This window comes from Alosa pseudoharengus, unplaced genomic scaffold (assembly GCF_046254945.1).
Source record: "Alosa pseudoharengus isolate Yale_2024_CS ecotype anadromous, Long Island Sound unplaced genomic scaffold, YU_APseudo_1.1 YU_APseudo_1.1_scf_1, whole genome shotgun sequence".
Taxonomy (NCBI): Eukaryota; Metazoa; Chordata; class Actinopteri; order Clupeiformes; family Clupeidae; genus Alosa; species Alosa pseudoharengus.
In genome coordinates this window covers 56,789,670-56,817,532 of record NW_027468564.1, presented here as the reverse complement: position 1 = coordinate 56,817,532, position 27,863 = coordinate 56,789,670, and the positions used below count along the sequence as shown (strand labels likewise).

The following is a 27,863-nucleotide window of genomic DNA, read 5'->3' as shown; positions in this document are numbered from 1 at the left end:
TTTATCCATGACTGATATCGAAAGCCCCTTTAAAAGATTGCCTGGCTGGCATAGTCAAGTGTCTAGCTAAAATGAGTGCTAGCTTGCTAACAAACAAATATGACAATGATAGCTATGTAGTTTGCACTGTAAAAACGACTGGGAGAAGTGCTTAAATTTTGACCTTACCCCTGCTACTGAGTAGGCGTAAGATTAAAGCCCGGTCTTAGCAAGAGGAAGGCTTAAGCCTAGATGGTGCAGCAACTGGTTTATGTATCAGGTTGGACTTAGAGCTGAGTTATGCCCGGCATAGCTTAAGACCAGGCTTAAGCCCTGTTGGTGCCACCGGTCCCTGGAGATGTGGAAGGTCATGGAGCTTGCACATCTGGAAATGCACCTTTTGCAGGCAAGGCCTTGAATACTTCAGGAAGACTATACTTATTTGCATATATTGCAAAAGCATGGCTCCATAGTAGAAGAGTCCAGGTGCTAAAATGTAATGAGTTACTGGCATCAGATTTATAGAATTGATCACCTTTCCGATTGTTGGTCTAATCTTGTTTCATGCATTTGTTCTTTTTTGTTTGATGTTTTCAATTCACCAGGACATAGAATTGAGCCCAATCTTTTCAAAGACACAGGAGATCAGCGTCTTCTCAAAGGATCTTCTGTGACTTTTACATGTGCCATTGGTGACCCTTCCCCAGAGTGGCAGTTCCTCTGGTACAGAGTAGTTCCTTTCAGAGATGACTTACCTGCTGACTCACACTGGTCTGGCAGATCTACATGTTCCCTGGAGCTCCTGTCAGACAGCAGCAGAGGAGCTGGAGGCTCCTACAGTCTGAACTTAACTGGCCCTGAGCAAAGAGGAGTCTATGTGTGCAGAGCAAAGAAAGAAGAGCCGGTCTATTATACAGGCTACAGCAACACTGTGTTTCTTTGGTTCAATGGTGGGTGACTTCAGAGTTATCTCAAGTGTTGACCATATACATACATATACATACATACATACATACATATATACATATATATATATGTGTGTGTGTGTGTTTGATTTATTTGGTATATACACCATGCTAATGTAGAACTCTGATTTTATTTCTCTTCTGTCCAATTACATCCAGATCCTGATTCTCCAAACCATCTGAACATCAATCCCAACGGGACAAATTATTTTGTGTCTGAATCTCTGTCTCTTAGCTGTGCAGGAAATGGAACTGGTTGGACTCTCCGTCGAATCACAGATTTTATGGAGATCTCCCAGTGTCCTTTCACTAGAGGAGCATCATCCTGGGAAAACAGCACATGCCACATCGGTGTTCTGTCTCAGTATGACAGTGGAACGTACTGGTGCCAGTCTGAGTCTGGAGAATTCAGTAATGTTGTCTTTATAAAGGTTCATGGTAAGTCAGTGACCTATGTATCTAGGACTCTCTGTAGTGACCAGGTCAGAGGCTTTAAATCTCAGCTTTCTTCAGTATTGTCATAATTGCCATTTTTACTGTCTGCTCATGTTTGCTTCTTCTAGTTCTCTTTGCTTTAAATCAGGAACAGGGGTTTCGCTAGCAGCTTAGCCCATAGAGTCTAAACGGTTCTCATAATTTCAATTTTGCCTGCCCTTGCTGCTCTCGTCTCAGGGTTTTACAATCGGAGTATAAACAATAGATTCTGCATTATTTGCTTTTTTTTTAAAAAAAGTGTCAGAGATCCGGGGCTAATAAAAAAACATCCGGGGCTATGGCCCCCGAATGCCCATGCCTACTGACGCCACTGATGGAGTGTCAAACTCATATCAGGCAGTGGGCATTTGTTGGAATGAGATCTCATAGGGGCCGTCATTATCATGGTCATTATCATTTTTCTGCATGGGTATCAGAGTGTAGTTTGATGATATAGTCCTATACTATATCCACTTGTGAGCAAACAAGTACAAATCGTGTGCTGTCATATACTGCTCTTTTTCTCTTGAAATACCCTACTTCCATTAGTTTTTTTTGGCCTTTTCCTTCCTGAGAATGGTTTGTTGTGCTAGGTTTAATCAATTTATCATATCATAGAGATGTGGCTTATTACACATTGTTGAAGACAACTGGATGAAGGATCGGGGAGGGAATCAGAGACTATAGTACTGTCTAGATCAGGGGTGGGCAAACTGCGGCCCGCCAAGCACTTTCATCCGGCCCGCCGAGCATTTTATTTAGTTATCAGGCTGCTCGCTATTTTTTTCCTGCGATAGAGACGACGTTGGTTAGCTTTACTGCAAACTGCTTTTCACTCTCCTTAGATAACGTTTACAATGTCAATGTCAAAACATCATGTTAAATAGAGATAACATCATGTTAAACTAAGTTAACTATCTCCTTTGCAGCAGATCTAACGTGAACATTATGCAATCCATTTAATTGGAAACGCGTCTGCACTCACGAGAGGGAGAGAGAGCGCAGATTCCAGCTGGCTTGTGATTGTTGATTATTGATATCTCCTTCTTATAAGAAAGTTTTAAAAGGAAATCATGAAGGCAACAGTAGTTCTCACTACTGACCATTTAAAAACTGTGAGAGGGCCCAGCCGTAGGTACAGCACTAGCCATAGCGGAACAGGCAGAAGATCATTGAGAAATAAACGTGAATTAAAGCGACTGTCTTAAAGCGACAGTGCACAATTTATACATTTGTTAAACAGCATAAAATTAGCAGTATTTTTAAGCAATTCATATTTTAAAACAAATACTTTTCATACTAAATTATAGGCTATAAAAAATGTATTTTTTTAAGCGTGTGTCGTGTTGTGCGGCCCGCCGGCCAATTTTCAAAACCCAATGTGGCCCTTGAGCCAAAAAGTTTGCCCACCCCTGGTCTAGATATCCACAGAGAACACGAAACCCACCAGACAGATTAAGTCTGTAGGCCATATCTTAGTGATAGTGGTCAACCAGTATTTTTTTTATAGTTACATTCTGTGCTTGTTTGGAAGCAGGTAGGTTGTGAAGATCTGCATTATTTGTTTTCTTTTCTATACAACGTAGATTGTAGAAGGAAGGAGTGTTATGGTTCAGGCTCCTGCAATAGCCTCTCTGTTGGTAGGCTACGATTCTTTGTATGGTGCGTCTTACGTCATACATTTTTGTAATGTTTGCAATGGTCTTCAGTAAAAGCCCATGAAGAGATCTCCGTGTTTTATTAAGCCCAATCACTAGCTAAGACACTACAGTGAATATGATTTTTCTTTTTTTAGAAAAGTTTTATGTTTTTTCTTCTAATTTTCCCTTCCTACCCAAAACATCTGGGGGGCAATATGAAATGAGATTTGGTCATTTTCTTGTTTATCTTAATTTCAACTTTACTGAGATATATGCCTATTCCTGGTCTCAGCCTACTAGTACATCTCTAGTAGTCAAGGTGGTTTACACACTGCACAACTAGATGGGAGAACGAAAAGGAGAGCAGTCATTATTTGTTTTATGACATACTTTCATCTTTTACAGATGTTAGGGTATATATAACAAGTGAATCTGGCAAATGGATGGTTGAAGGAATGCTACTTGAAAAAGAAGGCTTAGCTAATTTGCGCTTTGTTGGAAGTGGACATGCATCTGGCGCCTGGACAATTGAAGGAAAACAGTTTGAAAAAGGAGACTTTGTTAAGTTGCGCTGTATGGTGGAAAAGTCTTCAGTAGACTGGAGGTTCCTCTGGTACAGAGTTGTTCCGTTCAGAGATGAACTTTCAGAGATGCCACACTGGAACGGTGATACAAGATATTCTCTGGAGCTCGTTTCAGACGGTAGAAAAGAAGCTGACGACTACTACATCCTCAACCCTGCTGCTCCTGAACACTCAGGTCTCTACGTGTGCCGAGCAGAGAGGGGAGAGCCTGCCTACTACACCTACAGCTCCCCTATGTTGATCTGGATTAAAGGTAACACCACTACACATACAGCTCCCCTATGTTGATCTGGATTAAAAGTAACACCACTACACATACAGCTCCCCTATGTTGATCTGGATTAAAGGTAACACCACTACACATAAAGCTCCCCTATAGTGTTGCACGGTGTATCGATACTAAAAAGGTATCGCGATGCCTTCACGCAAAAAACGATACGATTTCAGACGTTTTTAGAATCGATACTTTATTAAAATAATAACGTTCTGTGTCTGTGTGAACTGCTGTTCTCACTGCTCCTTTCACGCATCTAGGCAAGTGGGCGTGTCAAGCAGGCAGCTCTGAGTGAGTGAGTGCGCAGCCAACGTCATAGTTCTTTGCCGACAGTTCTAGGCCTTGTGGATAAAACAAAAGGTGCAGTGAAATCTGCAACTATTTCGGATACATCGCGAATTAAGGCAAGCCATCAGGTACACAAAGTCATTTAAAAGCAGTAGGCTACGCATGGAACTTGGCAAAACACCTCGCAGACATATCCCAACATTTTTAAAGAGTTCAAAGAACGACAGGTCAACGAATATGCTATAGAAAACACGACTACATGGTTAGTGCCAAGTTCTTCTCTTATGTTTTAGTCTAGCCTAAGTGAAACGAGTATGGTTCTCTGGGATAAAGCGAACCTTCCTTCATCAATGAATTTTGACGAGACATAACGAGCTGTAATCATTTTGACGAGACATAACGAGCTGTAATCATAGGGTGCTAACGTGATGAAAGCGCAATGTTCACGCCAGAATAACATTACCATAACTTGTAAACGATCTATTTCATGTTCGGTCAGTAGCCTACTACTGGTAATATTTGTCATGGCATGTAGACTGCAATTTGTTCAATAATTATTGCCCAGATGTAGGATAGGCTACCCGAAATGCGCTAATTAAAGCCCACAGCATAATACCACCAAAGCGTGTTGAGTCCTAATAATAATAGCGGCGTATTGTTACAGTACGTGCTAGCAAATCATGTTATCAAAGAAATAGACGTAATAGTAATGCACACAGATATATTGCAACAGGTAATGGTGTAGGCCTATCTGACGAAGACCTGAGTGGTTGGAACGTCGTACTTGTACACTGGGCGCAAAGAAGACTATCCTCACATTTTCCCCTTTGCAACTGTCAAAGAAATCCCATGAACACGGGAAGGCCTAGGGTAGCCTATACTGTACATCAGATGGCCTAAAGATTAGGCCCCTCTGCATAGTATTCAGTGATTTGCATGCAGTAATTTGAACACTGACCTTGATCTAGCCTAGTTTGGCTATTTAAAGCTACTTTATTGCCAAAACACAACACAATGTAAATTAACTATAACAAACAATAAAGGACTTAATCACAGAAAGTAGGCCTACTATTTTACTGACTATAAAAAAATAATCATTATGTAGGAAGTTTTGAAGTTTAGAACCCAGAATTGACCTACACACTACAAAAGTGCACCAAATTCAACACAAATGACTCAATACACTTGGACGAGGTATGAGTCCTTTCTTCTCCAGATATCTTAGGATTTCGCCGTAGTATCGTTTTAGTATCGAGCATCGTGATATTTATGGCAGGTATCGTATCGAAGTCATAATTTTGGTATCGTGACAACACTACTCCCCTATGTTGATCTGGATTAAAGGTAACACCATACTACACATACAGCTCCCCTATGTTGATCTGGATTAAAGGTAACACCATACTACACATACAGCTCCCCTATGTTGATCTGGATTAAAGGTAACACAATACAGCTCCCCTATGTTGATCTGGATTAAAGGTAACACCATACAGCTCCCCTATGTTGATCTAGATTAAAGGTAACACCACTACACATACAGCTCCCCTATGTTGATCTGGATTAAAGGTAGCAACATACTACACATACAGCTCCCCTATGTTGATCTGGATTAAAGGTAACACCACTACACATACAGCTCCCCTATGTTGATCTGGATTAAAGGTAACACCACTAAACATACAGCTCCCCTATGTTGATCTGGATTAAATGTAACACCACTACACATACAGCTCCCCTATGTTGATCTGGATTAAAGGTAACACCATACAGCTCCCCTATGTTGATCTGGATTAAAGGTATCACAACTTGTCTTTCGCACTAACAAGATCTTATTGTTTACCCATTGATTCCAATTTTTGACCTATGCCTTTCAATGTTTTAAAAGAGCTGTTTTAACAAGCTTATCTATCCTCTACTACAGACTCTTCTCCAGGTTTCCTAAACCTCAGTCCCAACAGGACACAATTCTACAAAAATGAGTCTGTGTCATTCAACTGTGAGGTGCCAGGCAATGCAAGTGGTTGGATCTTGAGAAAATACAGGAAAAATGTAGATTCAGTGGAGATTGAGACTCTGGGAAAGGCTACATTCAACATCAAATCCCTCAATATCTCTCATAGTGGAAACTACTGGTGCCAGTCTGAATCAGGAGAGTTTAGTAATATTGTTTACGTGAGAATACACAGTAAGTAACTCTTAAATATTTTTGATTTTATTTATTTATTCTCAAAAAACAATTAAATCCTATTTAATTGAATGATTTTACATTCAAATGTTATGCCTTTTAGCAGATAGACCACGTCCATTTGTGTACGACGCTCCAGAGGATTGGCTGACTGCAGGAGATTCTGTGTCTTTGCGCTGCAGTCTAGGCCAGTACACCTCAACCTCTGACACAAGGTGGAGAATCCTCTGGTACAAAATTGTTCTTTACAGAGAAGAGCTGCCCACTTTTACAGACAAACAGAGCAGCTCTAAATACTCTCTGGAGCTCCTCCCAGACAGCAGTGGAGATGGAGGCTCCTTCACCCTCAACTTAGTTGGCCCTGAGCACTCTGGTGTCTATGTGTGCAGAGGAGAGAGAGAGCAACCTGTTGATCACACAGAATATAGTACACCTACACTTCTCTGGGTTATAGGTAGGTGTTGGAAGACCCAGTTAATGGAGGCTACTTTGAAATTGCTGTAATTTATTTTTAGTAGAGTAAATATGTTTTGATAAGAGAAACATGTGGACTTTAATCCTGTCCTGTCACTTACTCCTCCAGATCCTTCCCCTAAAGCTGCTCTGACCATCAATTCCAACAGAACTCAGTATTTTCAGTCAGAGTCCCTCTCACTGAGCTGTGTGGCGCAGGACAATGCCAGTGGCTGGAGTCTGAGGCGATTCACATTTTATTACCCTTCCTCTCTCTCAGGATGTCCTTTCAACAACATAGTGACTAGGGATCAGTCCACATGTAACATCAGCTCACTTGATGTGGCAGACAGTGGAGTGTACTGGTGTCAGTCTGAATCTGGACAGTATAGTAACGCTGTCAAGATATCAGTGAATCACAGTAAGTTATGACCACAAAAGCACGGAAGAATTTATTCATCATGCTTTGTATCAACACACGCGATAAAATGCTCCTAAAGTTGATATCCTCTGTGTATTCATTCTTATTTGTACTTGACAACCTCACTGTATGCTGTAATGCTTGTAGATCCTCATCCAACGTTAGATGTATCTCCAACCTGGCCAGCTAAAGGAGATACTGTGACTCTGAAGTGTGATGTGTCAGGATCTTCATCTGGCTGGAGATTCCACTTTTACAGAGTCATTGTTCCAATTGAGGAAGTACTCCCTTCAGAAGATACCAACGCCTATTCACATGAGCTGAAATTATCAGAAAACTCTACTGAGCTCCTCTCAGACAGCAGCAGAGAGGCTGGAGTCTCCTACACCCTCAGCACTGTGGGTCCTGAACACACAGGGTTCTATGTGTGCCGAGCACAGAGACCAAATTCATTCTCTTACACCCCTTACAGCAACCTTAGGCATCTGTGGGTAAAAGGTAAGATACCCTTTTTGTAGCACATATTTGTACAGTTAGGTGCATCTTGTGTTGTCTAGTGTCTAGAAAGGTTGGATTCAAGTGTAGAGTTTCTCATTTAATTTAAATATTGTAAACCTATTTTGGACAACAGTTTTGTACATAAGTGCTTAATTATCAGGGTGCTCTAAATGGACATGCTAATCAGAGTTACACCAATCATTTTAAATACTTGATTTAAATCCTTTATGATTAATGACCACCTGAATTCTGGAACCTGTGGACTCCAAATGTTAGGGTTTCTCCTTAGTGATGGGCTGTCAGGCTTTAGGTGCAGTAATCTGCACTTATTTATTTTTACCACCATCAGTTTTTCTTTTAGTCAGATAAATTGCTTTTTGCTGGCTTGTGGCCTAGTGACTAACTTCAGCTACTGACTTCAAAGGTGCTATGGGTAGGATTCCATTAGTGTTGAATGCACCTTTATGATGGTTATATGACACTGTTACTGTTATGTGACTTGCATTGTATTGTTTTTAGTACAGTGCCACACATGGTAAAGTGGTATTACAAGAGAGCCAGCCATGCTATTTTTGCTAGTGCAGTACCTGTTCAAAACATGCTTTTCCTGTAGGAAACTGTTACAGCTGCAGTGTGCTTGTGTGTTTGGTGTTCTGCGCTCCTTTGTGTCCAAGGCCGCCTACTCCTGATTGCTGCATGGGGGTTCCTGATTGGGCCCTTAAAGTGTGACTTGTCAAAATGCAACCCATTTTTGTTAATGTACTGTAGTCAAACTTTCGTTCGTGAATCAAATACGCCTGAAATGGGCGCAAAAACGTTAGTACATCTGGCCCTCTGAGTACACAAACAATGTCCTCAATGCTCAAGTTCATGTGTAGAGACCCTCGTGATACTTCGATCAAAGTTTCATGTTGTGTCGAGCCTTCTTAGTGTTTGAAAAAAAAAAGATTTTGATTCTGACTTTGCCAAAGAGAAAGGGCTTCTCTTCTTCTTTTGACAGATGGTGTTCAGCATGTAGGGCTGAGGTCTTTGCTTCAGTGCGTGAGCTGCAGGAAGAGTTTAAAAACTGCTTGCCGGAGTGTACGGCGGTTTACTTGAATGAGCAGAAGGTTACTACGTTGCAGCAGGCCGCAGTTCTTGCAGATGAATTTACTCTTACGCACAAACGTGTTTTTAATAGATCAGACTATCCACACAGTATTCCTCATTAATCTGAAGAATCTCAAGATAAAAACCTGAATATGCCAGTTCATCTTTGTTGAGAACAAAGATTGAGACACTGTGCTTCTTCTGTCACAATCCTGGTCACATAGTTGCTGAGCGCCTGGCAAAAGCAGCCAAAAGGTTGTGGATTCATTAAAACGGTGTCTCCTGGTGGCCAGTCTGTTACCCAAAAAGGGCCTGATGAGTATTATAACCCTTTTACTCTTCACAGCATTTTTGTTGCTCACAAGAAAGTCTAAGGACCAGTGTCCAGTCACTGTACTACAAGACACTGGTGGCGCACAGTATTTCATTCTTTCTAATGTCCTGCCATTGAGTGCTACATCCAAGTGTGGTATAAGCACCACAGTAAGACGTATTGGGATGGGTTCTGTGTCCGCACCCCTCCATCGTTTACATGTCCAGTCTAACCTGGTTACTGGTTTCTTCCCAGTAGCCAGTAGTAGTCCGCTCTCGTCTTCCTGTTGATGGCGAGGATTTCATAATGGGGAATGACCTAGCTAGAGGTAACATCTTTAGCAGTCATGATGGGAAGAGAAAGGCAGAGACTGCCTCGGTCTGCATTCAATGAGTTCAAAGCAACAGCTTCCAGATGCAATCAACTTCATCAAGTTGCATGGAATCAACTTCAGATCTTTAAAAAGACACTGAGCGCTGTTCCATGCAGCCAATAAACGGTTTCGAATCAGTTTATTGGGAATAAAACGAATATGCGTGTGTCTTGTAAACACCTTATTCTGATTGAAATAAACCGAAAAAGGTCATATTCGGTTTACTAATTTAAAACGGAATATTGGGTCATGAAAACACCTTAAACGGAATATGCTCCCAGAAGGAAGAGTGTTGTAGGCCTGCGCATTCTCAATTCGCACAGAATTAGGATAAAATACACCAATTGTCTCACGCACTTTTCTAATCATGGCGAAACAACGCGCACACTTTTGGAAAGACGAGGAGACAAACTTATGTCTTGCAATCATGCAAATGTCATGGAGTTCATCGACGGGAGAAAATTACGTAATAGCGACGTTTTTAAAAAGATTTGTAAAAAACTTAATGCGGCTGGCTATCGACATACGCCTGAACAAGTGAAATACAGGTGGAAGACCCCGAAGACGTTGTATTATTCAGCCAAAAGAGGGAATTCCACCAGCGGAGATTTACGTCATGAAGTTGGGAGCCTATTTGTGGGCTGCGTTGCTGACTTATGGCCCTTTCCTTTTGTATCGTAAATCCTCGTACGCCCACCCGTACGACATGTACGAATGAGTTGCTAGCGCGAACGCTGGGGTTTGTAGTCTTTTTTGGAAGAACATGGATGCAACCAGGGCAGCAGCTGTCTCGTTAGTGCTGGACATTTGTCTAGAACACGAGAACACGTCCCTTATTCTCCCTTGTTGGGTATGGTCAATGTGAATTAATAATAAAATCTTTTTTTTAGTAACTCAATTTCGCCTATTTCAATTTCAACAAGTGCTGTCGCGTTTCTCTCGAGCCACGAGGGGCATTAGCAGGCTAGTCATTGTTATTGTTTTGTGCTACATGTAGCCAAGAACGTTAAATGCATGAATTGGTGACCGGATTGAAGCAGCATTGTAATCTAGTGTGTAAGAGCATTGCATCGACATTAAAATTACCAACACAGTACAAATGCAAAGAAAATACATGTCATCTCATCTCAACTATGGGCGCAGCCATGTTTGTCGTAAGGTCGTACGGCCACCTCGGGGTACCCTCAAGAACTCCGAGGTAAAGGGGCCGTGCCTGCGTGAAATGACGCAAGAAAGCTGGGTAATTTACACTTTCCAACTCGGGCGGGGGATTTGAGATACAAAAGGAAAGGGTGAAATAAAAATACATTTGTCTGGGGCCGCAAAGATGTCGGAACCATTTAAAAGAAATCAGTTCTTTATTAGCCTCAGGCATATGGCATATTCGCCATACTCTGCATATATGCTGTATTGTACAGTATAATACTTTTACTAACTGTTAATGTGTTGGGACAGCTTAAAGCTTAACAACTATATGAAATTGCTAGAAATGTTCCATTCCATAACTTCCATTTTTAGAGAAAGCCAGGGAGCGACTAGAGAGGAACTAAAGGGCCATATGTGGCCCTGGAGCCGCAGGCTGCCTACCCCTGCTCTAGTGTGCTCATTTCAGAACTGATATAGTTTCTCTGTTGCATTCCAGATCCTTCTCCTCCAGCTTCTCTGGGTATCTATCCAAACAAGTCAGATTACTTTCCATCTGAGTTTGTCTCACTGACCTGTGAGGTGAAGGGCAATTCCAGTGGTTGGACTTTGAGACGGTTCACAAACAACAACAATCATGTACTGACAGCATCACACTGTGCTTTCAAGCATGGAGCAGTTACTTGGGATGAGAGGCCATGTCATCTAAGATCATTAAGGACTGTAGATAGTGGACTTTACTGGTGTCAGTCTGAATCTGGGGAGTACAGCAATGCTGTCAATATATCCGTACATGGTAAGTTGTATTGTTATTATTTCTTTACACCTAGAGTTCTAAATGTATTGTAAACATGTTAGACATGTATATGTATTATTGAATCGTATGATTACACTGGGCACCCATGTGAATTGTGAAATATGTTTGCAAGATCTGTAATCTCTGAAGGAATCAAGGCGTAGCCTATACTTTTGTCCGAGATGCTTTTGTAAAAGAAAACGTTTTTTTTCTTCTTTAAAAAATCCATTGGCTCATTTTCAGACATCCCAACTCCCCTGGAAGTTCTGGGACTCACCGGCATATTACTAGTGGCTCCCTGAAAATCCCCAAATTAGATCAAATCTTCTGGAATCTAGAGCGAACAAGAGCGAGCAAGAGCGCACACGCGAGGCCGAGACTTCAAATCGTGTGTGTAGTGCGCACACGACGGAGAGGGAGAGAAAGAGAAAGAGAGGGAGAGAGAGAGAGAGAGGAGCGGTGCCAGAGGCATTACTGTGTCTTCAATATTGGGGGGAGTGGGGCAGGGACGGATACCACAACCCAGATCAAATCATGCTCGAAGCGTAAGCAGCACCTAAGTGAATGGGCCCTGTGAAACGACATGTTGAATGGGAAGAAGAGTTAAAAGGTGCGGATCACCAGTGTAAGAAAAACCCCTGTGATGACACCAACTTCCACTCACCTTTTAGGTTGTTGGTTACATGCAGTTACAGTTTACCCTTCACATCTAGTTTTCCCTGTTTGAAACAGTAACAGTACTATACACACAAGGAAGTCAGATGATGAAGAAATGGGAGAGAGGCCCTCTCCTCCAGATAATTTGGGTATTGTATGAACACAAACAAATGTAGGTAGTAAACTCTGGGTCCATATTTGATGGCTTGGGTCTTGTAAAAAGTGTACTCTTGTCTCATAAGAGTGAAAAAATAATGATAGTCTTGCACGCTGCATTAACGTTAGCATTGCCCATGGTGGGTTAAATGATTGCAAAAGACAGTTGAGGTGAGGTCATTTCATGTGCATATTATTCAGGGGGGTTCGGGATACCTCCCTGAAATTAATATAAATATGGGTTTACAAGACTTGTATATTATCACACTGCTTTTATTTGCATTTTACACAACGCCCCAACTGTTTCTGATTTGGGGTTGTAGTTGACAAGATAGTTGTCAACTAGTGACATTACCGCCAGTGGCAGCTGTTGGCAGCAGGTGTTTTGTCTTTATGGTTATCTTACTGTTACTTTAGTACAGCTGTACACAACTCATATATAACTGTGAAACAGGTTTTATTTTTGGTGAAGGACTACTAAAATTGTTTAGCCATTTTGTCCACGACTAGCTAATTGCTGCCTATAGCACCAACTAGTGATTTTATGGATGTATGAATAGACTATGTGCACGAAATGCTCTCTGTGTGCTGGTTTGTTTGGTGTGTTTGAACCTGCCGTTATTGTTAATGTAATTAGTGTCTACACAGACCCGGTTGGGTTGGGCACTAGGGAATCAGCACGTTATGATAAAAAAGGATTGATGCGTGTGTTAAAATTGTTATTATTGGGCAAACAAGATATTCAGTATCGGAGTGAAGATGTAAGGAGCAGAATATAACAGAAGATTTCGTTACAACACAATTAACACCGGAAATACATGAGCGTATATTCTACACAGAATGTAACCTCTACTTGTCTCACTCACATATATTTTAGCAAAGCTTTAGTGGAATCCTGCTGTTTCATACACAGTCTTGTGTGCAAGCAGATTGTGCAGAGATATGCTCACTCGTCGTCAAAATACCAACACACTGTTTGATTTTGGGCTCCTTGCTCTTAAACGGAATGACAGATATCACTTTCACTGGTTCAATGGATGTTACGCCCAAAATAGTATACACACATGAATAATTCCGAAACATAAGAACAATCCTTTTTAACCATGTGCCTGGCGCCGAAACCATTTCCCCCACAGTCAAAACAGCAAAAGTGGATTCAGACACACCCTAGGACCCTGTGTCTTTTTAGCTCAAGTGTATCAACACATCCATATTATTAGCTTTTGTTCCAATTTTGTGTCTGGAATGGTGTTTTAAAATGCCTTCACAGACAGACTGCATCACTCTGTTAATAGAGCCTATTTATTCTGAAGGTTATTTAACTGTCATTCTTATCTAACGATCTTCTGTCACATCTTCTGTCATGGCAATGTGTTTTCCTACTAAAGTAATCCATTGTTTTACAGTTCAAAACCCAACTACATTTCTACGAGTCTATCCAAACCACTGGGTTATGGAAGGAACTTCAGTGACAATGACTTGTGGGGTTTATCCATCACAGTTATCCATAGACTGGAAATTCTACTGGTACAGAGTTGTTCCCCCTGGAGAAGGCATCCCTGTTAAATCTGACAGATCCGGTCATGTGAAGACGTTCTCTGTACAGCTCCTCACGAACAGTGATAGTGGATCTACAGAGTCCTACAATCTGAGCTCAGTTGGGCCACAACATTCTGGAATATATATGTGCCAAGGAGAAAGAGGAGATTATTACACTGGGTACGGCAGGCCCCATCTAGTGTGGGTTACAAGTGAGTGTTTGAGAAAACGTCTAATTATCTAAAGTGCGTGTTGGTGTTCACCAGAAGTGCTTTTTCTAATACCTTTACCCCAATCACAGGTCCTTCACCCTCTAGTTGGCTAAGGGTCAGTCCCAACAGAACTGACTTCCTTCAATCTCAGTCTCTGTCACTGAGCTGTAAGGGGCTTGGGAACCCAGCTGAGTGGACAGTGAGGCGGTACACATCTGGAGAGCTTTCAGACTGTCCTTTTAACTCAAGATCGGGCACTTGGGCCGAGTCCACGTGCAACATCAGCTCTCTAGACACATATGACAGTGGTGTGTACTGGTGCCAGTCTACATCTGGAGAGCTCAGTAATGCTGTCAACATAACAGTTCACATACCAGGTACATTTAATAATAATAATAATAATACATTTTATTTATAATGCACATTTGCATAACACGAGCAAGATTGAAATTATTACTCATAATTTGGAGGGTGATGAGAAAATATTTCTTTGCAAGTCTGCATAATTTAGAAACTATGATAAAGGAGATATTTTACTTTAATATACTGTACATAAATGTCATCTGAAAAGTGTTCATTCATAATTCTAGCATAGAGGAGGTGTAATAAAAAAAAAAAGTTGCTGATTTTTTTCTCTTTAAGGCAAAAACTTAAAAAAAATAAAATAACATAGAGCCCTGTTGTTTGGATCACCGAGTTCTGTCAGTAAGAAAAACGAGTTGGTGCTACATAGCTTGAGTTATCCTGCTAGTGGCAAGCACTGAAAAAGCAGTAAAACAACAAATATAAATATACAAACCATAAATCTAAGAATGAATAAATAAAGTGTAAACTGAAGAGATAAGTCTTTAGACCGCTCTTGAAAGATCCAAAACTACCGCAGGAATGCAGAACACTAGGAAACTCATTCTTTGTGAAGAAACAGCATAAATCCAATGTTTGTGCAGGCAGACACATACCTTTCCCTTGGTTGCTTCCTGTAAAGTCCAAAACACTGGATTTATACTGTTTCTTCACAATCACTGAGTTGTACACGCAAAGTGTTGTCTTGTAAGGATTCCGTTCATCCGTCTGTTAAGAGGTACAAACACAGTCTAAAATCTGCCCCCATAGCATAGCTTTGTGGCCGTTTGGCAGAGCTAACCACAATAACTGGAGCATTTTTTTTTTTTGGTTCGGTGACCTTGAACAACAGAGCTCTATTATTCCCCTTCAAGGTGTCGGAGAGTGAAGGAGTGAGGTTTACTACTGCACAGTGCTTGATAGTTTGCTGGCTGCCATTGCATAAGCATAAAACTGTTTTTCTTCATAGAACTATCATATTCATATTTCCAATAGAAACTGTTTATTCATACATCTCAGTCAGCCCAGATCACTGGGTGACTGACGGATCTGCAGTGACTTTAAGCTGTTCAGTTGGAGCCCCCTCTCCTGGCATGAGGTTTCACTGGTACAAAGCTGTTCCAGTGAGTGAGGGCTTACCTCTGGTCAGCAATCATGGTCGATTCCGTGAGGCTGAATACTCTGTGGAGCTGCTGTCAGACAGCAGCAGAGGAGCTGGAGGCTCCTACACTCTCAGTTCCTCTGCTCCAGAACACTCAGGCCTCTACGTCTGCAGAGCCGAGATAGAAGAGCTGGCCGCTTACGCTGAGTACAGCCATCCTGTGCTCCTTACAGTAACAGGTAGGTGATGAAGAGCAGTGTTTCTCAAAGTGAGGTCCGGTGATGAGCAATCCTGTGTTCCTTACAGTAACAGGTAGGTGATGAAGAGCAGTGTGTTACATTTATTTAGTGTAGTGTTATTTAGTGTTACATTTATTTAGTGTAGTGTTATTTAGTGTGTCATTTTTTTTATATTTTTTTTTTTGTTACTGATACTAACAATTTAAATTAATTAATCTTCACTTTCAAAACATTTGCTTCTGTAAAACAAGTATAAAGTATAGTATAAAGTATAAAGCCTGTTTCAATTGGTGTTTTTATGGATTAATCAATTTATGTAATTTCTAACTTTTACTCTACTTTTCTACCATTTTTATGGTAAAGGTCTGTACATGCATAGTTTTATAACCATCATGTGAATGACACATTAATACACAACTCGCCACTAGCTGCCAGAGTATTTGTGATGCTGTTTTGTGGTCTATGTTAAAAACCTGTAAAACAGATTCAGCCCAAATAGGCTACAATAGCTAGCAAGATACATAGTAACTTTTACAATGCACTATATAAATAAACTTGACTTGATTTGAGCTGCTAACGAAGCTGTTCTTGCTGTTTACAAGGCTGTTTATCTATCTAGGTTTAGTGTCTCTCTAAGTGCACAAAATGCATGCAGGCTTCAGTAATTCACAGTTATGAACATAGCAACCATTACATTGGTGAACTTGTTGGAACAGTGTTTTTATTCAACATTTAATAATTATGTCATATGTCTTTATTTTCTATTGTTCATGCAAATATTCTGTTGTTAATATTCATGATATATGTTTATGGCATATGGCATTTATTACAATACTGAGATGACCGCAGCTACAACTGCAAATTGCCTAATAAATATCACTGGTTGTGTTGTGTGGTGTGGTGAAATGTATGCCACATCAGAGCTCAAGGCAATAGGAAATGGCACATGACTTCTTCCATGTATGAGTAGTGGTCAATCATTGGGATATATTTGGTCAGGGAAATAAACATACGGTAACACTTTACTTACAGTATCGACATGAACACATGACACCGTCATGACACATGAACCCAAACCCTAATCCTAACCTCTAACCCTAAACCTAACCCTAATCATAACCCTAAATTGTTATGACAAAAACCGAATGTCACTTAATAACAAAAGCGTTATGTCATGAAGTTTATGACTTATTTATGACACGTACATGACAGTCTTATGACAGTCTTATGACGATACTTTTAAGTAAAGTGTAAATAAACATACATCTGGATTTCTCTAGAAATAATAGTTTAACCTGCACCCTGAGTCTTCTACCTACTAGTTGTTGTAGGTGAAGCTGCTCCGAAAGGTTGTGTGATCTGTCTGTGTTCTCAACTCCTCCAGGTCCCTCTTCCTCTGTCTGGCTTGATGTCATTCCCAGCAGATCCCAGCATTTTGTATCTGAGCCTCTCACTCTGGCCTGCAAAGCACAGGATGCTGCAACGGTTTGGTCAGTGAGACGATTCACTTTATCAAAGGAGCTGTCAGACTGCCCCTTCGATAAGAAGTCACAGATGTTGGATCCATCCACATGTAACATCAGCTCTTTAACTCTATCAGCCAGTGGGGTGTACTGGTGCCAGTCTGAATCTGGGAAACGCAGTAATGCTGTCAACATAACCGTGCACAGTAAGTGATAGGGCAGTCAGAACTTGAAATAAATATCTCTGAGAATAAATTGCAAGAGAGAACAGAACAAAATCAGATTGAGCCAGTTTCACTTTATATAAATAAATATGAATATACCGGATTCATGTAAAAGATTATGGGTCAAAGACGGAATGGCTTCTCTTTGCTGATTGTGTTTGTATTTTTCATCCTGTAAACAGGAAATACTCAAAGTGCATGAATATGTGAATAGAGTTCAGACCCCTTAATGTTTAATGTGTGGTTGTCAATCTGAACCATAGCCTGATGCTCACTAATTTTCTAACTTGTGCAGGTGGCAATGTGATACTGGAAAGTCCAGTGCATCCCTTGAAAGAAGGAGAGAAATTAACACTCCGCTGTTTAGGGCGAAAAAGTGTCAAATCAAACCGCAGTGTCACATTCTATAAGGATGGATTACATGTGGCGAACCAAACCTCTGGAACATTCATGCTACCAAACATCTCTAAGGAAGACGAGGGGTCCTATGTTTGTGAGATCGAAGAGAAATGGGAAAGAAGGTCACCTGGAAGCTGGGTCTCAGTCAACTCAGGTGGGGAAAGCATTTTGTTTTTGTTGTGTGGGAAAGTGGTAGGCAGGTTTAAACAAACCACAGAGCAACTTCCTGTCTAAGAGACACAGTACTCATTGTTTCTTTGAATCAAACAGCTTTTGATCCCTCATAGCCAGGGTAGGAATTTCACGGCGGCCACGACGGCCATGGCCGTCGTAGCCCCTTGCATTGGCCGTGATGCCCCTTTGAAAATCAGAGGTTTACAGGCCACGGTGGCCTTGGTGCCCCGTTATTTCAATATTCTGCTTTGCGTCCTACTAATAGCGATTTTTATTTAGCCTGTGGCCTGTCAAAATAATCTTAGCATTCACAGCGCAAATTAATTTAGTCTTTTACGCAGTGGAGAAAGTGACAGCGCAAGAAAGAAAGTGCGTCCAAATTCACCCATTCTTCTCAGTTGAACTACTCGCGAAGTAGCCTATTCATCACACAGACATCACAAGTATCACATGAAAGAGCTTTTTCTCAGCTTTTAAACGATGTTAGCCGATAATTGCTGTGTTGAACGGTTCGCGAGAAAAGTAAATAATATAATTCAATTTAATCATACATTCTACTGAAGGTTTTGCGTCCCATGATCTCCCTACCCATTCATCTCGGTGGAATACTTCACGAACCCTTCTTTTAACACATGACAAACCATATATCAGATTAAACAGCAGACCTTACCGAACACAAAAGTGTAAAGCAGTCCCCTGTACAGTTAGCCGTTCCAGAGTAATCTAGTTTTGAATTTGCAGTAAATTTCGACATGCATGGATGTCTCCAAATTTGGGCTTTACGTTTTACAATGTGTTTAAATTGTTCCACATGATTTTATAACGGGCCAAATACAAAATAAATGTTACAAATATCGCCTATATTGGTAAATCATAGGACAGCTGACTAAGAGTTTGTGAAAGTAGCCTTAATGATTACAAAATGCTAAGCATGCATCTAGGCTATTTGAGTTTCTTAAAGCTGAGCTGTGCTTAAATTGTTCAATACATGATTTCATAACAGGCCAAATATAAAATTAATGTTATATATAGCCTAGATATCTGCAAATATTAGATGATCAGATGATTTACAGTTCTATGTAATATGTCATGTTTCATGTTTTTTGTAATGTTTCATACAGTGATGCAGGTCTACTGCAGTGAATAGGCTAAATACAACTTTGATCATTTTTATAGCCTACTACTGTATAGTTAACTTTGGCCTTGGTGCCCTGACATGTGGCCTTTGTGCCCCCCACCAAATATGCCCAATGTGGCCTTGCCCCCAGAATGGTGAAATTCCAAGCCTGCTCATAGCACAGAAACCGACAAATGTAAATGCAAGTAAATGCAACCAAGCTACAGTTCAAGATAACTCAACATATTTCATATCAAAGTAATAAAAGTAAGTCTTAGGTTAGCATTCATTGTGTAGTGTAGTGTATTTACACACACACACACACACACACACAGATATATAGAGTATAGATTTCAAATCACTTTCAGGTTAACATATTTCATTAATGGGAAAGGCTTTTGGATCAAGATGCATGTTTTATCTTTGGCATGTTTATGATTTCAGTTCATTGTTATGAAGTCCAAGATATAGCCCCTAAATTTGGATCAATTTGGTTGCAACATGTAAGGACTACGCATAGGACAGTGCATCTCAATATAGCCGTTAGGTCTGTCATAATGAACGTGATGCAAAAACGAATAAAAGGACCGCTTATGGCTCAACTCAACTGAAACAACTACAGGTGGCGTTAGTGCTTGTGCCCAGCGGAGGCCAAACTATACAGCTAACTAACTATAGATGGAAATTGCAAAATGTGTAATAGTGACTCAATTCTTTTTTGTGTTATTACTTCTGTCCCATAGTTGCACGTGATGAACGCAGAGGACGCCGTAAAAGGCTGAAAACAACATCCCAAAGATCTAAAGACATACTGTAATGTTCTGAATTCATACTAGGTAATCGTTCTGAATATGTTGAATCTTAAACTGTCTGAGTGTAGTGATAATTATTGTAGTGATAAAAGATGAACAGCTGATCAAAGCTGATCAAATCCTGACTATATCCCTAAGCATTTGATCTGACCTCTAACATCAAGCTTCATCTGCTCTTTCATCTGCTGTGTTCTGTGTTGTATTAGGTGATGGATATATTTTACTTTTGTTAAACATTATTCTTCAGATTGCGTTTGTGTGAGTTCAGGGGAGCACATTGTAGTGAGTTTAGGGATGCACGTTGTAGTGAGTGTCTATTGCTTTCTTATTATTAATACTGTCAATGAACACAAACTTTTTTTTAAACTGCATCTCAAGCTGTTTTGCTGTTTTCTAGTTTTATTTCTGTTCAACTAATCTAAGAAACTCTCCGAAGGTTCAAGTTCAAGTAGTTTATTATCATGTACTCATAAAATGAATTATAACTTCAAAGAAAACGTTAAAAAGGTATATACAGAGTATATTGTTGTGTGTATGGGGGTATGGTGTTTATGGGGTGTGTGGGGGAGGGGTGTACCTGTGTGTCTGTGTGTGTGTGTGTGTGGGGGGGGGGGGCATGTTATGTGCTTTTAAGGATGAATGCACTGAATAAATTCACAAGAAAAAAACTCGCAAGGTTATTGCACAAAAATGTGCTGTTCAACACCACCCCTATGATAACCAATGGGTTGGCACCACGGTGATAAGGCTGGGGAATTTCCACTCTCCCTTTTCAGTTAGTTGACCTCAATCTCTCAGAAACAAGACACCAAAAAGAAGTTCCCACACGCCTGTCTTTTCTCTTGAGACTTTATGTTCATGCTGTTATTATTATATGGTTATTGTTGTTATTATTATTTATTCTGCTATTTTCTGAAAAGTAATTCCCGGTGACTACCTTTACCTTTTTGCCTCTCCAAAATGTATAGAATAATAAGAAATAAAGAAAAAAACATTGAATTTGATGGTGTGTCCCTCCTTTTGACTGATATTGTACAATAAAATGAATGTTTCTAGCAATCTCTAGTGGTAGCCTAAGTGGTACATTTTGTCTCAACAAAGTAGTGTGAGTCTTCACCACCTGACTTCAAACCTGCCTCTGCACACCTGTTGTGCACAATTCAATTTTTGACTGGGTCAGGATAATGAAGGCCGACTACAACATCTAGCCAGGAACTACAGTATGTCAAGAAAAGTATCCTAGTGAACGTTCCTAAGGAGCCAGTGCATTTGGCTTCACAGTGTCACAGCTATAGGTTGATGTCTTCATAAATGTATACAGTGAGTTGGAACAGCAGAACATTTATTATTATATTAACCTTTAATGTCTTTCACACTCTTGCTTCTTATTACTTTCTCCACTGGGAAACGCAGTAATGCTGTCAACATAACCATGCACAAGCTGTGTCCCAGTCAGAGGTGAAGAAAAGGTTGTTTTTTTTTTACCTCAGATATCATGAGGTTGAGACAACTCTGTTTATGAACATATTTGAGACTCTACATTTTCCCCACAGTTGCATCTGGAAACAGCCACAAGGACCACATGATACTGAAAACAAAGTACCATAAATACAAAGACATAGCCTAGGCTACTTTAATATTGTTGTCACATTTAATTATCTGCTAACTGTGAATGTTTTAATTATATCTTCAAATTGTACATTTATTATTAATGTATAAATATATAAAGTGGATGTTTAAACAGCTTCACTGGTTCATTTTGTAATTTTGAAATACAAATGTCATTGTGATGTGCTTGCTTTTGAGTTGAAGAAGTCAGATAGCCTATAGCCTACAGTGAAAAGTGCATTAATGTTTACATGATGGGCCCTCAAAAACTTCTGATAGCTTTCAAGTATGCTCATTTGAACATCTGTGACTCACACTCACGTTGTTTCTGTAACATCCCATTCTTATTGATCATTGTGGATTGGTTGACACAAGGAGGCAGAATATCACAAGGTTAAGGCAAGTCAACGACTTTGTTGAGTGATCCACATTTCTGAGGCTAGTGATTGCTTCAGGCTTTTTTGTTGTTGTTTGTTTTCACGAATTCCACGTAGGCGATCAGCTTACAGGTATAGGCTGCGCTACTTGCTTGATTGATCATTTCGGTACATTTGTGGGCGCTATGAGACGAGATGGGATCTCTCGAGGGGGGCTGTACCATGGTCAGCACACATGCCGTAGCAGGAAGTGGAGACAATAAACAGTAGGCTGTGTGCGCATGGAGTTCAAGGACGAGTAGGATGGAGCGTTCACCTGTCGTTGCTCTGATCTGTAAGTAGGCTACGAAAAGGGTTCGTTTTATCCAAAATAATGCAGACTGACATTATAACGTTACATGTGAAGAGTGGGATGTGCCTAGCATGCAAATCGCAAGCGTGTCTAGAAGATAACTTGTCAGCCTAATCCATCAAATCAGGAGTGACATTTATTGGTGTGATATAGCTATGTATTGCTTACTTATTGCTGCCAATTTGGGATATCAGTGAAAAAGTAATTGTATAAAGAAGACTTTTGCGATGGATGTCATCAAAATAGGCTAGCTACTTTCGTTTTTCCCTCAGCTGACTGAAGTAGCCTAGGCTACTGGGATTTGCAATCAATGTTTAAAAACACCAGCGAAACGTGATAGCATAGGCTACTCAAATGTAGGCTACCTTAAATTATCCCTGAAAACAAAACTACTTAATTTATTTTAAGTGGCCATTAATTTGTAAAACAGGCCCTTAATTTTACCTTAAGATGCCATTTTAAGGTTTTGAATCGCCTTTGACTGCTTCAGAGTGGCTATGGGCATGCACAAACATGTCCTTAAAACCCTTAAAGTTCGTTTTCAAAACTGCCCAGCTAACAATTTATGGTTTCCAAAACGTTCTGGGAACCATAGTTTTTGGTTTCGGAAACGTTACTTTTTGGTTCCCAAAAGTTCCCCGAAGGTTAGTTTTTGAGTAAGTTTTGGTTCCCATGGAAAGTTTGCTGAACGTTCCGGAAACGTTAGTTCTTGGTTATATAAAACGTTCCCTGAACCTTCCCCTAACGTTCCCCAACCGTTGCAAACTTTAAAAAACCTTCCCCTAACATTCCCTAACCTTTGCAAACTTTAGAAACCTTCCCCTAATGTTCCCTAACTGTTCCCATAACGTTCCCTAAACGTTGTAACATTTAGGGAACGTTCCCTTCCCTAAATATTGCAACCTTTAGGGAACCTTGCCCTAACATTGCAACCTTGTATTATTACTTTAAACAGCATGAGCAGGAATGCATTATTATATATTAGCAGGAAAGAATGAACAGGCAAAATCGATGGAACTTATAACTTTAATATAAAATTATCAAAAGACAAAAAAAACTATATAAAAGGCCTAACAATATATATATATATATAAATTAGACTTAGTGTTAGCTAAGTATATTAACATAAGGCATTTGACTGATTTGGTAGGTGCTCTATACATTCAACAAATAGACAGACATAGGGGAGACCGGGGCTGGTTGGAACACTTTTCACTCTCGGTTATATTTCTCCGTCTTACAATGCGTTGAAATGATCAAATTGTGATTAACTGAAAGCTTGGGATCTCAGCTACAAAATGTATACATTCAATGTCAACAAATGATCCCTTGTTTTGAGTTATATATGATTAAAGTGGTGTTGTGCACGTGTTCCAACCTGCCCCATGCACGGGGTTGGTTGGCACATGTAGTCGGGGTTGGTTGGAACACCTATGTTATAGTCCTTTGCAGTACTCCTTTTGCTTTTGTTTGAAGTGCTCATCTATATCACTACCTGTAGGGCTTTGCTGATTTCTTTTCTGTGTGTTTTTCTTCAGTAGGGCCCACCGTCAAGACCAATTTGGTCCCTACCGATTTTTTTTTACTTAAAATGTTTAAAAATGTCTGAAATGCTTCCAAATGTAAAACTATGTTCAGTAATTACAATAACAATGTTAAAATAAAGATTGATGATGTTTTTATGTGTAAAATACAAAGTTTATAGATTTGTCACAAAATAGCCATAGAGAATGTATGTGCCAACCAACCCGTGTGCCAACCTGCCCCGCCCACATTAGGTCAAACTTTTTTGCATCAATGCTGTTAGCCTGCTAATATCGGTCACCTCAGGTTTTTAAACTTCATTTTAAATTATAGATGAGTCCCCTAGCAATCAATTATAATGAATATTTTTTATTTATCCCTAACTATTACCCTTCTAGGATGTATTTAGTGGGAGGTGCATATTCTAAGTTTTGACACTACAAAATAAAAAAGTTGTTCTCACCTAAAGGGTTAATGACCTGGAGACCAGTTACATACGTGAGTTTACTCTACTCAATAAGGCCGTCAGTTTAGTGTTGGAATTTTGTTGCAGCTCCCTCTAGTAGCCTGGATATTAACAGTGTCTCAACCTGCCCTTGTTCCAACCAGCCCCGGTCTCCCCTACTGTACAATAGAGACAACAATATCCATTGTGGCAGATACCAACACAATATACAAAACAACTATACAAATAAGACATAATACCAATATAAGTACACATGGAGTGTGATGTAGAGTGCAAAGTAATCAGTGGCGTAACTATAGTAGGTGCAGCAAGTGCAGTCGCACCAGGGCCCGTGACCTCCCGGGGCCCGTCGCTACCCCCGCCCTGCCTCCTTTTTTTTTTAGAACTTTAGAATGTTAGAGCACGGAGAGTGAAGCATCACTTTGACGATCTATCGGAAGATGAGTGCTTAACCGATGCAGAGAGATACTTCAAAGTGCAGGTATTTAATGCAACTCTGGACATCATAATCAGTCAGCTCTCCCAAAGATTTGCAAGTATGCGGAAACTTGTCATGTGTTTGAGTCTTTACGTCCTATGACCCTTCAACTCGCAGGTGATTGCACCGACATTCCCAACACAACTCCTCTCATTCAGGTCTTGCTTTAAAGCAGAGATTTCACAGAAGTCATCTATTTTTCAACTTGCCAAAATGCTGGTGGTAGATTATGACAGTGTAACATCCACATTCGGGGAAGTGTGTACTCATGTTGTTTCTGACAATGCCTGTGACTGTGGCAACAGCTAAGCGATCTTTTTCCAAACTCAAATTTATTAAGACCTATACCTAAGGAGCAGCATGGGGCAGGAGAGGCTCCGTGGGTTAGCTATCCTGTCCATTGAAAATACGAGAGCCAGAGCATTAAATATTGGGAACATCGTTGACGATTTTGCACAACGAAATGCTCGTAAGATGGCTTTCTTCTAATGGCCTAATTCACGCATATTGGGGATTGTATGCATATGAATGATTTTATTTGGTTTCTGGACGGTTAAATACGGTAGGTTACATTAAGTTTTGTTTCTGCGCAGTGCGAGTTTATAAGCAAGCAATTTACGCTTGCAGTTTCAGCAGAGGGTTGAAGAGGCGCATTGAGTGTTCCCATAATTCCATGCGAGTTGATGTTAATGCAGTAATATTAGATTACCCTGGCCTGCAGGCTGTTAATACAATTATTTTTTAATGTTTTCACATGTAATGGATATGTAGTCGTGTGTTTCTTATTTGAAATTGTAATATGTAACTACTAAACTACTTCGGTGCCTCAGGCCCTTTGCATAAACAATTGAAGTCACCCTTAATGTGTATTGCATGTATCAGAGCTAATTCATCCTGGGCCAAAGTTCGTCGATATGGGGCCCGCGTAGCGCTCTCGCACCTGGGCCCACCATTGGCTTGTTACGCCACTGAAAGTAATAGTGCAAATGTAGTGTGCAAGACACATATTGGAATGATAAAGTATGTAATAGGCAGGTAAACGGTCAAAGTGGGGATGACCCCACTTATCTGCAGTTCAGGAGAGTGACGGCAGTGGGAAAAGAGTTGTTCTTGTGTCTGGTTGTTTTTGTGTGCAGGGATCTGTAGCGCCTGCCAGAGGGGAGGAAGTTAAAGAGTGTGTGTGCAGGATATGTGGAGTCTTTGGTGATGGTCTCTGCCCGCTTAGGTCCCAGAGTACAAGTGCTGGAGGGAGGGCATTTTGTTCCTCCTCTCCTGCAGCTCAGTGACTGTCGAGCAGGACGACAGCAATATGTCATCGACTGGAGCAGAGGGAGTTGACTGGGAGCTCCTTAAGAGCATGAGCAGCTGGCCCTGGCCATGGCGCGAATGGCTGGGGCACCTGCACTGTACGCTGGCGACCCGGGTTCGATTCCCGCCCGGTCCTTTCCAGATCCCACCCCGACTCTCTCTACCATTCACTTCCTGTCATTCTCCACTATCCTATCTGCAATAAAGGCATAAAAAAGCCCAAAAATATACTTTAAAAAAAAAAGAGCATGAGCAGCTCATCCATCTTCTCCTCAAATGCGTCCATTCGCTGTGCCATGTGGTAATGGTTGTCCTTATTGCTATGGAAAAATGGATGGTGTTAGTTTTAGTTGTTAAATACATTATATACCTGCATATGTGAACAAATTAAGTGAGTGTTCTTACCTCTTATTTCCGTCTCCATGGCCGAGCCACCTCCCTCTGTGTGATGAGTCACTTGTGCTGTTTACAACAAAAAAAAAGTTAGTTACTCTCAAGTTCCTTGTCATGAAATTGTATTTACTTGGAAATGGAAAATCCAAAGACACCTTCAACTGGGTCCCAAGATGAAGTGGCAGGCGTTATAATAGACCCATCCAGCTCTGGGCAATGAGCTGGTTGCCTGTGTGGTGTTGACTCATCTAAAAAGAAAGTAAATATGAATATTGGTCAGTTAATTTATGGTAGGTTTCTTGCACATGACATTTGCAAAAGATAAACCTATGCTGTTACATTAAACAATCGCTAAAAAGAAAAACTCACATGCAGGTGGTGGAGGCAGTGACATCTGCTGACCTAATAAAAGGCAGGAAGAGACAAATACATCAGAACAGTAACATGATATGCACTAGGTTAATAAACATGAATGTCAGTAGTTCCATGGTAGGAAATATGACTCAACTGGTTTTCTTAAATAATACATGTATAAATGTTAACTTACAGACAGGGCTTCCAGGCACACGCACCATCCTGGAATGCTTTCTTGCTTGCGGAACGGATTCATCTGAAATAAAAGACCATACAATCTGCACTGATTGCAAAAAGAATATTTGAATTGTGCAAATAATGTAGTCTGTATTTAAGAGGTCTTACAATCACGTGACCATGCACTGCCTTTTGTGGACGCTCGCATCTTCTTCCGCCTCAATGCTAGAAGTGTCCATCAGCTGCTGACATTTTTCCATAGCTTTGGTGTATGAATCTACGTTAAGAGAACAAAGTTTTTGTGAGCCAGTAGTAGAGCAAAGCAGTATTTCCATATAGAGAAAACTATTATTGATAGTATTGCAGCAATCAGTCATCTGTACACAACCAGATTTTCTTGACTGGATATTTGGCCCAGCTTTTGACTTGATTTTTGTATTGTAGCCCAGAGAATTTCTAAGGGGGAGACACAGCATCCATAGAAATGCATGGGCTTAGTTTGTAAAGCCAGTATGGCAGCTGTGTATAGCCTACTACACACATTCCGCCCTTTCCTGTATGCTTCCCAACAGACCTCTGAAGTTCGCCTACAAAAAGGAACCAAAACTGCCATCTTTGCCTATAAGGAGATCAGGGTGTTAATTTAACCTAACTACCTATGACAAGTTACATTGCAAGTTAGGTCTGGGGTAGCAAAAATCTAAGTTGCTGTCTTAACGTAGGCCTGTTGAAGATCACAGTTAGCCTACCACTCGAAGGCAGAGGACAAACGTGTGTTGAGCAAAATGTCTGCATTTCAGACTTCTTCGTCCCCGGGAGAGTGCAATAATTCTCTCCCCATGTTATTTTCCCATAGCAAAAATTGAAAGATAGGCTACCGGATCTCAGCTTTTTGAAGGCAAAATTCAGAGG

At 40.5% G+C, this 27,863-nt stretch overlaps 2 protein-coding genes and 1 long non-coding RNA gene across 4 annotated transcripts in view; 2 read left to right on the top strand and 1 right to left on the bottom strand.

Annotated features, from left to right (window-relative positions):
• Positions 1-20,918, top strand: part of LOC143134245 (immunoglobulin superfamily member 1-like) — a 40,993-nt gene extending 20,075 nt beyond the window's left edge. Inside the window, exons 5-18 of one of the 2 annotated variants that reach the window (XM_076294461.1) lie at positions 585-929; positions 1,104-1,382; positions 3,464-3,895; positions 6,129-6,392; positions 6,499-6,846; positions 6,976-7,266; positions 7,414-7,764; positions 11,182-11,478; positions 13,698-14,042; positions 14,132-14,419; positions 15,381-15,725; positions 17,110-17,394; positions 17,708-17,965; positions 19,846-20,918. In XM_076294461.1, the coding sequence (XP_076150576.1) occupies positions 585-929; positions 1,104-1,382; positions 3,464-3,895; positions 6,129-6,392; positions 6,499-6,846; positions 6,976-7,266; positions 7,414-7,764; positions 11,182-11,478; positions 13,698-14,042; positions 14,132-14,419; positions 15,381-15,725; positions 17,110-17,394; positions 17,708-17,965; positions 19,846-19,919 (4,202 nt within the window). In that variant the 3' untranslated portion in view covers positions 19,920-20,918. Of the gene's footprint in view, positions 1-584; positions 930-1,103; positions 1,383-3,463; positions 3,896-6,128; positions 6,393-6,495; positions 6,847-6,975; positions 7,267-7,413; positions 7,765-11,181; positions 11,479-13,697; positions 14,043-14,131; positions 14,420-15,380; positions 15,726-17,109; positions 17,395-17,707; positions 17,966-19,845 lie in introns of both variants that reach the window. The other variant, XM_076294455.1, reaches the window with a different exon arrangement.
• Positions 20,919-21,967: 1,049 nt separating this feature from the next.
• The window catches only part of LOC143134256 (Fc receptor-like protein 5), a 50,382-nt gene continuing 44,486 nt past the window's right edge, over positions 21,968-27,863 (top strand). The window contains exon 1 of the mRNA XM_076294469.1: positions 21,968-22,233. Within this exon, the coding sequence (XP_076150584.1) occupies positions 22,203-22,233 (31 nt within the window). The 5' untranslated portion in view covers positions 21,968-22,202. The remainder of the gene's footprint in view (positions 22,234-27,863) is intronic.
• Positions 24,420-26,817, bottom strand: LOC143134266 (uncharacterized). Its single transcript, XR_012988631.1, has 4 exons — positions 26,790-26,817; positions 26,576-26,668; positions 26,433-26,489; positions 24,420-26,347 (listed from the first exon to the last, which is right to left on the bottom strand). It is a non-coding gene; the product is annotated as an uncharacterized LOC143134266 (long non-coding RNA).